General features: G+C 39.7%; 1 protein-coding gene across 4 annotated transcripts in view; it reads right to left on the minus strand.

Moving 5' to 3' along the window:
* Positions 1–10,000, minus strand: part of fam135b (family with sequence similarity 135 member B) — a 64,857-nt gene that overhangs the window by 34,960 nt on the left and 19,897 nt on the right. The window contains exons 1-2 of one of the 4 annotated variants that reach the window (XM_079652979.1): positions 3,870–4,066; positions 2,030–2,169 (exon numbers count right to left, since the gene is read on the minus strand). In XM_079652979.1, coding sequence (XP_079509105.1) covers positions 2,030–2,068 — 39 coding nt within the window. In that variant the 5' untranslated portion in view covers positions 2,069–2,169; positions 3,870–4,066. Of the gene's footprint in view, positions 1–2,029; positions 2,170–3,537; positions 3,795–3,846; positions 4,067–10,000 lie in introns of those variants that run through there. The other 3 variants (XM_079652977.1, XM_079652978.1, XM_079652976.1) reach the window with 3 other exon arrangements.

The following is a 10,000-nucleotide window of genomic DNA, read 5'->3' on the forward strand; positions in this document are numbered from 1 at the left end:
TTTTCAAAATCACTGATAATGCTAGGTAAAAAGAAAAAAGTCCAACTAGGTACGATCAGCTGTTATATAAGGAAGGGGTGGGACTGAGCCTCAGCGGAAATTGTCTCCAGCATGGAACGGAGAATCGGTACCTCACACTACACTGAATATTTTTGTTTATTTGTTTGTTGAATTTTATGGAAGAAGTAAATAAATCCGCCAGAGGAAGGCAAAGAAATTTGGACTGTTTTTAATGTGTCACAGTTTTAAATATCCTACAAGAATGAGCCACGACAGATGGTTTGAGGTCCAAACACAGTTATTGAAATCGAGTCAGGTGTCCATTCAAATGTATCGCTAATATACGCTCCAATTGGAGGCGTGTGGCGCAGTGGGTTGTGCGTTGGTGTTCTGATCAGGCGGTCACAGGTTCAAACCCCACTGCAGTCAGCATGTCGAAGTGTCCCTGAGACACTTCACCCCAAATTGCTCCTGTGGGGATTGTCCACAGTATTGAGTATGTTAGTCGCTTTGGGTAAAAACGTCTAACAAGTGACATGTCATGTCATGTAATATGCCGAATTTCTGGAGAACAGGCAAAAGAAATCCCAAATATTAGTTTTTTTTCGTCCACTATTGTTGAATAATTAGCAGTTTTTTTACTATTTTTGTAGACAACTCATTGCGGCCAACGATTGCGTAATTAAAAGAGCGGCAATTGAAACTCAATCAAGGATAAACAATGTAAACTATAGTTTGTTTTATGAATTAATGACTGTATTGGTTCACCAGATTTTCATGGATCAATGAGGAAAGTGCTTTTGTTTTTCGCTTTTGCCTTGTCAGAAGCTTCAGTGGACGTTAAAGCCTCAAACTTCATAATTCATTAAAAAATTGTGTCCTTCACACAAACAATATCACGTTTTGTAGGTTTCTAAGACTGCTTCCCTTCGAGGATATCTTTCAGGCTGTAGGGCTTCACTGTTCACCAAATGATTATCTATATTTGCTTCACTTGCTGCACTTTTAATAAGAGAAGGTTTTGGCCGTGTTTGTGAAACAATCAATATTTCTCAGTCTGGGCGTCAGGCTCTGATCCCCTGGCAGAGGTTTGAAAGATGAATCTGACGGGTTTCAAGATGATGAATGGGATGGAAAAAGATAAAAAACTCATTCCTGCTACACTCTTTTGTGTATTCAGTTTTTTCTGGTAACCTTGTTTTTTTCAGACTTCTGAGTAGACTAAAATCGGTCAATGGAGAAACACTCTTGGGTCGAACATCTCACAGTAAAACTGAAAAAAGTATCACTGTAGTTGCATTTAAAATAACATTCAAGAGGATCAGTGTACAGCGGAGTAATGCAATTCAATACATTGACTTACAAGTTTTCAACTTAAGTTTGCCATACTCAAACTTTTCTTGAGTATTGCAATTTGTGCTACTTTCAATGTCTAATACACGTCATTTTGAATGTTAATATTGTACTTTTTAAACCCCTATATTTGACTGCTTAGATTAGATATTAAGATCATCAATTAAAGACATGAACTAATAAATGATATATATTTTCAAAGATTAAAATATCCAGCTTCAGATAAGATTATATAAATGATATTACAAAGAATATGAATTAGCCCCATCTGTAGCAGCTTAACATTAAACATTAAAGCTTTGCTTAAAATGTATCAATAATTCACATCTAGGAACAATATTGATATATACTTTTACTTGATTAGTATTTTATACGGAAGCTGTTTACACTGCAGTAAAACCATTATTCAGCATGGTTACATTTCTTCTGTTATATTTCTGCTTGAATTGGCTTAAATATCTCTGTCATTAAAAGTATTGTGTGTGTGTGTGTGTGTGTGTGTGTGTGTGTGTGTGTGTGTGTGTGTGTGTGTGTGTGTGTGTGTGTGTGTGTGTGTGTGTGTGTGTGTGTGTGTGTGTGTGTGTGTGTGTGTGTGTGTGTGTGTGTGTGTGTGTGTGTGTGTGTGTGTGTGTGTGTGTGTGTGTGTGTGTGTACAGAAAATGTCACCATGACTCACCCGTTCTCCGTCTAACAGCAGGTGGACTTTGAAGATCATACAGTCGTTCACTGTAATCTCCTCGTTCCTGTAAAGGATCTGAAATATCCGGCTGAACACGGTGCCGTCGTAAACCCCCGCCGAGCTGAAGCTGCATTCTCCTGATGGAGAAACAACAACGACAACATGCTATCAACTATCAACACAAACAGATACAGTATCAATAATGCACTGCAGCAGCTTTTACACTGCAAATAATACACATTTCAAAACCCCCTTTCCAATTAGACTCTGATTTGGCATCACTTGATATTTACAGTATTTGAGTTGTGAGTTTGTGCCAAGATTCAAAAAGGCACAATGGGGTTTTACAATTGTTTGACCTGACATTTGCGAATGTTTACTGGGATTGGTGAGGGATCTGAGTGTTCAGATATTGGGACAGCTGCTAAAATGTCAGCACATGTTCATTAGTATTACAGAATTAGCTGGATTTGCTGTAAATCTCAATTAATTTATAAGCTTTTTAACTGCCCAAGTTTTTAATTCCACAGGTACGAAGCGTTGCCCAATTAGTATAGTTTATTTTGGCCAGTGTGAAATCTGTCAATCAACATTAGAGCGGACCCAACAACTGGATCACGACCAACTGAAAAGGGGGGGGAGGGGGGGTGTTGGAACGATTTTAAGCAGATTCTCATGGGGTTCGTTTGTGAGGAGAAATCAGTCTGAGATTTGAGCATTATTTCAAAACCTTCCATAATGAAGGTCAACAGTCAACATCCTGTTTCCAGTCAAAAGCCTTAATTTACAAAAGATCTTTGAAGAAAGAGAAATAAACACACGAGAAGTTTGCTGCAGAAGCTTGTGACTCATCGCAATTCGATTTGTTCCTGATAATGCAGGATGACAATGGCCAAAACTGTCCAATCAATGGGGGACCTGGCAGTCTGTTTCACTGCAGTGTAAAGCCTCTTGGATCGTTTGTAAAAATGCAGTTCAAACAGGAACCAGAGAAGAAATAACAAACAATAATGGGTACCACTTTACAATAAGACTGCCCTTATAAAGGATTCATAAAGAGTTTATAATTAGATTATGAATACGGTTGTAAATAAGGGTAGTTTTATTGTAAAGTGGTACACAATAATGTGTATTTGTTCACTTGTTCCGACAGGAGTGAAAGCCTTCCTAAACACTTAGTAGATCAGACACCATTATACAGAATGAACAAAGATGTTTCTTTGTTCATGTTTTGTAGTAGCCTTCGTGTAAAACAGTTTTATTGAATAAGAATTGCATTTGATGATACTTAATAATTATATTTAAATATCACCTACATATTTTTTAAATAAAAGGTAAGAATAGCAAGTAAAAACAACCTGAAAAGCCAAACATCTTTTGCTGGAGATTTGTACGGTAATAAGATGAAAATGTATCTTAAGTCAAATGTACTTTGCAATAGTTAGCAGTAACAAACACTTCTTAACTGTAAGTAGATGCTATATACGTTGTTACATTTACTTTACCTTACTCCCCATTGTTATCAGTGTACATCTATCTGCTTATGAATGGTCCAACCTGTGCATTTCAAAGTCAAAGAAACCTTGAACAAATATGAAGAAGCAGCTACAGTAGGGTTAACTTGGCCCACGTTTACACGGAGACGAAACGAGTTGTATCCGCTACAGTTCTCTATCGTCTGGACGGTTCGTTCACACGAGGCCGTAAAGGAACCGCGGAGATGGAGCCCTCAAACGATAACGGCTCCCAAGGTGGGTAGGTCTGCGGACGCCCTATACGATCATTTCCTGATAACAATAACGCCATAGCCCCACCTCTCCCCACCTCTGCTGCTCACCCCCGCGTCACCCGCTTCATTGCTGATGTGTTATGCCAACAACAACAATGGAGGATCACAGGGTTGCGTTCGTGCCCCAGACGCTACTGACCATGATACAGATGTTATCTACAAAATCTACAGCTCCTCTACCACAACCATCAGCAACAAGTGGACATGGAGAACTACATGAACTACATGTTGCTAAATCCACCGCAGAGAATAGACAGAAGGGCAACCAGGCAACCATGGCAACCATGCTCGGGGGTCTTCTTCGCTGCTTTTGGTGTATTTTGTGGCGGAAGTACAGCGCCACTTACAGGAGGCCAGGCATATGTACTACAGCGGGTCGAGCGGTCTCGTGTGGACGGACACGTTTCTTAAGCCGATTCCGTGTGGACGGAAGGCTTTTTTGATATCGACTAATGTTCGTTTTCGTCTCCGTGTAAACGTGGCCTTAGCTTAGCTTAGCATAGGCTATAGAAGCAAGGGGGAATCAGATACATGTTTTAAATGTTTAACAACGGCCATGTCCCAGTACTATAGTTTCCGACATAGTGTCTGTTTGTTCGTTGCTACTGGCACATTGCCCCCCGCTGTGATCAGTGAGAGGTCTCTGAGAGACCCCCTGCTGAGTGTGTGCTCTTTCCAGAGACGTTCTTACTCTCCCTCTCTCCACAGGCCTCCCCCTGATAATGCTGTCACTCCTCGCAGCATCAAGCTTCCCTGGGTGTCGGGAGGATGTTTGGGAGCGTGACTGATGTCAAAGACTTGTCGTATGTGTGACAGAGGCAGTGTAATCCCGCAGGGTCTGTATTGTGTCTGTGTTAGTGCTGTTCCCCTCAACATTTCTGTCCTCACAGCAGGAGAGGACTCTTTAAAGTAGAGACACTACATACTGAAATACACCTGAACATCAGAAGAAGAGGACTCTTTAAAGTAGAGACACTACATACTGATATAATAATAATAATAATAATAATAATACATAATATTTATATAGCGCCTTTCACGAAACCCAAGGTCGCTTCACAAGTCGGGCAGGGGGGGGGGGGAGTAGGGGAAAAGAGGCAGACAGGTCAGGGAGGGGGGGGGCAAGCAAGTAGCGGAAAAATAAAAATAAACCTATCAAACTAACTATATAGTGGGGAAAGCCTTGGTGAAAAGGTGCGTTTTGAGGGCTATACACCTGAACATCAGAAGAAGAGGACTCTTTAAAGTAGAGACACTACATACTGATATACACCTGAACATCAGCAGAAGAGGACTCTTTAAAGTAGAGACACTACATACTGATATACACCTGAACATCATCAGGAGAGGACTCTTTAAAGTAGAGACACGACATACTGATATACACCTGCACATCAGCAGGAGAGGACTCTTTAAAGTAGAGACACTACATACTGATATACACCTGAACATCAGCAGGAGAGGACTCTTTAAAATAGAGACACTACATACTGATATACACCTGAACATCATCAGGAGAGGACTCTTTAAAGTAGAGACACAACATACTGATATACACCTGCACATCAGCAGGAGAGGACTCTTTAAAGTAGAGACACTACATACTGATATACAGGACTGTCTCAGAAAATTAGAATATTGTGATAAAGTTCTTTATTTTCTGTAATGCAATTAAAAAAACAAAAATGTCATACATTCTGGATTCATTACAAATCAACTGAAATATTGCAAGCCTTTTATTATTTTAATATTGCTGATTATGGCATACAGCTTAAGAAAACTCAAATATCCTATCTCTAAATATTAGAATATCATGAAAAAGTATACTAGTAGGGTGTTCAACGAATCACTTGAATCGTCTAATTAACTCGAAACACCTGCAAGGGTTTCCTGAGCCTTGAAAAACACTCAGCTTGGTTCAGTAAACTAAATCACAAGTATGGGGAAGACTGCTGATCTGACTGCTGTCCAGAGGACCGTCATTGACACCCTCCATCAGGAGGGTAAGACACAAAAAGAAATTTCTCAAAGAGCAAGCTGTTCACAGAGTGCAGTTTCAAAGCACATCCACAAAAAGTCTGTTGGAAGGGGGAAATGTGGCAGGAAACGCTGCACAACCAAGAGAGATGACCGCAGCCTTAACAGCATTGTGAAGAAGAGTCGCTTCCAGAATTTGGGGGAGCTTCAAAGACAGTGGACTGAAGCTGGAGTCCAGGTATCAAAAGTCACTGTTCACAGACGTGTCCGGGAAATGGGCTACAATAGCCGTATTCCCATGGTCAAGCCACTTCTGAACTCAAGACAACGGAAGAGGCGTCTGACTTGGGCTAAGGAAAAGAAGCACTGGACAGTTGCACAGTGGTCCAAAGTCCTCTTTTCAGATGAAAGCAAGTTTTGTATTTCATTTGGAAGTCAAGGCGCCAGAGTCTGGAGAAAGGCTGGAGAGGAGCAAAATCCAAGTTGCTTGAAATCCAGTGTGAAGTTCCCACAGTCAGCGATGGTTTGGGGAGCCATGTCAGCTGCTGGTGTTGGTCCACTGTGTTTCATCAAGCCCAGAGTAAATGCAGCTGTGTACCAAGAGATTTTAGAGCACTACATGCTTCCGTCTGCTGAAAAGCTCTATGGAGATGAGGAATTCATTTTCCAGCATGATCTGGCACCTGCCCACAGTGCCAAAACCACCAGTAACTGGTGTACTGACCATGGCATTACTGTCCTCGATTGGCCTGCAAATTCCCCTGACCTGAACCCCATAGAGAATATGTGGGGTATTGTGAAGAAGAAGCTGAAAGACACCAGACCCAACAATGCTAATGAGCTAAAGGCCGCTATTGAAGCATCCTGGGCATCCATAACACCTCAGCAATGCCACAGGCTGATTGCCTCCATGCCACGCCGCATTGATGCAGTAATCCGTGCAAAAGGATTCCCAACCAAGTACTGAGTGCATTAATGGACATTTTCAAATGTTTGATTGTGTTTTGCTGTTATAAATCTTTTTTTTTTACTTGGTCTGAGGAACTATTCTAATTTTTTGAGATAGGATTTTTGAGTTTTCTTAAGCTGTATGCCATAATCAGCAATATTAAAATAATAAAAGGCTTGCAATATTTCAGTTGATTTGTAATGAATCCAGAATGTATGACATTTTTGTTTTTTTAATTGCATTACAGAAAATAAAGAACTTTATCACAATATTCTAATTTTCTGAGACAGTCCTGTACACCTGAACATCAGCAGGAGAGGACTCTTTAAAGTAGAGACACTACACACTGATATACACCTGAACATCATCAGGAGAGGACTCTTTTAAGTAGAGACACTACATACTGATATACACCTGAACATCAGCAGGAGAGGACTCTTTAAAATAGAGACACTACATACTGATATACACCTGAACATCATCAGGAGAGGACTCTTTAAAGTAGAGACACAACATACTGATATACACCTGCACATCAGCAGGAGAGGACTCTTTAAAGTAGAGACACTACATACTGATATACACCTGAACATCAGCAGGAGAGGACTCTTTAAAGTAGAGGCACTACATACTGATATACACCTGAACATCAGCAGGAGAGGACTCTTTAAAGTAGAGACACTACATACTGATATACACCTGAACATCAGCAGGAGAGGACTCTTTAAAGTAGAGACACTACATACTGATATACACCTGAACATCAGCAGGAGAGTACTCTTTAAAGTGGAGGCACTACATACTGATATACACCTGAACATCAGCAGGAGAGGACTCTTTAAAGTGGAGGCACTACATACTGATATACACCTGAACATCAGCAGGAGAGGACTCTTTAAAGTAGAGACACTACATACTGATATACACCTGAAAATTAGCTCAATAGGGCTCCTTTGTAGGACAGGTTTGATACAGTCAGCTTAGATTGGTGTATATTTCCATTAGTTCTTGGCATACAGCTTCATCTGATCATCTTCTATTCATCTACAAGACTCAAAGGATGGTTCCACTGAGGATTGAACCCAGGACCTTCTGTCGACGTGGTAACCACTGCACTATGAAACCTCTGCCTCTCCTTTCTTATCAGATGTCCCGTTGTGTTTGTTTGGTTTCTTACTCACTGTCTACAGATATATGAGATAGGTAGATTAGGGATGTGAACAGAGCAGGAATTACCATAAGTGATTGACCTGTGAAGGACTGGTTATTTTCCCCAAAGGACCCTACATGCCCTCTCTGTGCTGGGCGGCGCTTCAGTTTGGCTGAATTGACTAAATCAATGAAGTGTAGCTGCTGGAGTTGCCTTTGCTGCTTTCACACCCAGTATCCTGTTCTTCCTTTGAATGGCAGTTTGTTTTACGGGATTGATTATGTACCAAGGGAGCAGAAGCGATAAGACCTTCAGATAAGAAAGCTGCTCCGCTGAGATCACAGCTTTGACATTGATACCAATTATGTTTGCACACAAATAGAACGCACCTGAACAATGCAATGCCATACACTAAGGTCTACTTTTGTATAACTAAAATGTGAGGTATGGTTGCGACAGAAAGGATTTCATTCTTCTTTTTTGGATTAAATGTTCACGTTGCATTTCATTGAATGTGTTTTCCTACGTTTGGATTATAAAGCCTTGCAATGGGATGATGGTAAATGGTAATAGTAGAAAATAGTCATTTAGTAATCTAAACTTTGGCTAACCTAATTCAGGAAGGAAATGCTTTGTTGTGTTTATTTTATTTTGTTTTAATTCGTCTCATTGTTTCCCTCCTGGAATAGTTTTTCCAAAAAATATATTTGTTGTTTTTCTGGGAAAACTCTCAAAGCATCCTGATACATGATTTTAGTCAGAAATAAACATTTGCTCCAGTTACCAGCAACTCTCTGAAGATGCCTATAATGTCACTATAACAGCATGTGTCTAGTCGCGCTGATCTTTGTGAATTGGATTGTTTTTGAAAGGCAGCTCATTTGCATAGAAAGAGGCCAATTTGTGCACCAAATGTGCATCTCATTTAAAGTAGAAAAAGCACAGGAGCACTGAGCTGATATTTAGACAATCAGTTCAGTTAGGGTTTCTGATCAAAAGTCGTGTTCAATGGCATTAAAACGAGAAAACCGCTGCTGAAGGTTAATCCATAGGTTAATCCAATGTGTCTGTGTCACTTTGAAATTAATACTGATAATCAATCATTCCATTTTTATGTCAAAAATGGAGATTTTTAATTAGCTGCTATGTTAGCCACCAGAGTGTATCGCAGCTTCCAATTCCGGGGCATTCCGGCTGCGCATCACTCTATTCACCAATGGGTAATGTTTAGATGGATTTTAGGAACCTCCCCCTCGATTCTATTGGCTCTTACGGTTAAAAAGAGATGTCAATCATCAAAATCGAACTAGGAGGGCCAGAGATATGGAAAATCCACCCAAATGACCCCAGAAGTGTTTTTCTTTTTGTAAATCTCTCTAAAAAGGTCAAAGGTAATTTGTTTTGCATCAATCTTGATACAGGGTACTTATTATATGTTATAGTTTTGATTCCTAAAGCTTTTAGTCTACCATCCCATCATTCAAGGGTGGTTTTCACTATAAGTAATGCTTTTCTTTTGGACGGACACTATAATTTACATTTTTTTACTGTGTTCAATCTGAATTTACTTTAAAATAAAAAAAAATCTATATTGATTCTGACTCTTCTACATCCAACGCACAGGTTTATCATTGCTTTGAGAAAAAAGATTATTAATTTACCCCTTTTAGAAGTGAAGATAATCATTTGTTCTGGGAATGTCATTTTCAAGCCTGAGCCTGAGCAAATCAAATTTATGAGACAATTATACAAAAATGTGACTTAAAATCACAATAGAAAGTCCAAATGATGAATTCCTCACTTCTACATACCGTCATCCTGATGATTGAGCATTTTTCTCAGGCATAGTTTATTACTCTTTATCTTTTCCTGGAAGAAATGGTATATTTTGAATGTCAGTAGATCTAATCTCCCTGACATCGAAAATGCTCCAACCTGAAGAAAATATTTGTAATGTTTAACATTATTTCCACGCTTTTTTTCTCCATATTGGATACACATTTGACCAGAAACACTTACATGTATAAAGTGAGTTCGACCAAAGGACATACATCAAACCCAACCAGGTTTAAAAGGTTTTAATACTGACGTTTACAGTTAAGC

This window comes from Notothenia rossii, assembly GCF_949606895.1.
Source record: "Notothenia rossii genome assembly, chromosome: 10".
Taxonomy (NCBI): domain Eukaryota; kingdom Metazoa; phylum Chordata; class Actinopteri; order Perciformes; family Nototheniidae; genus Notothenia; species Notothenia rossii.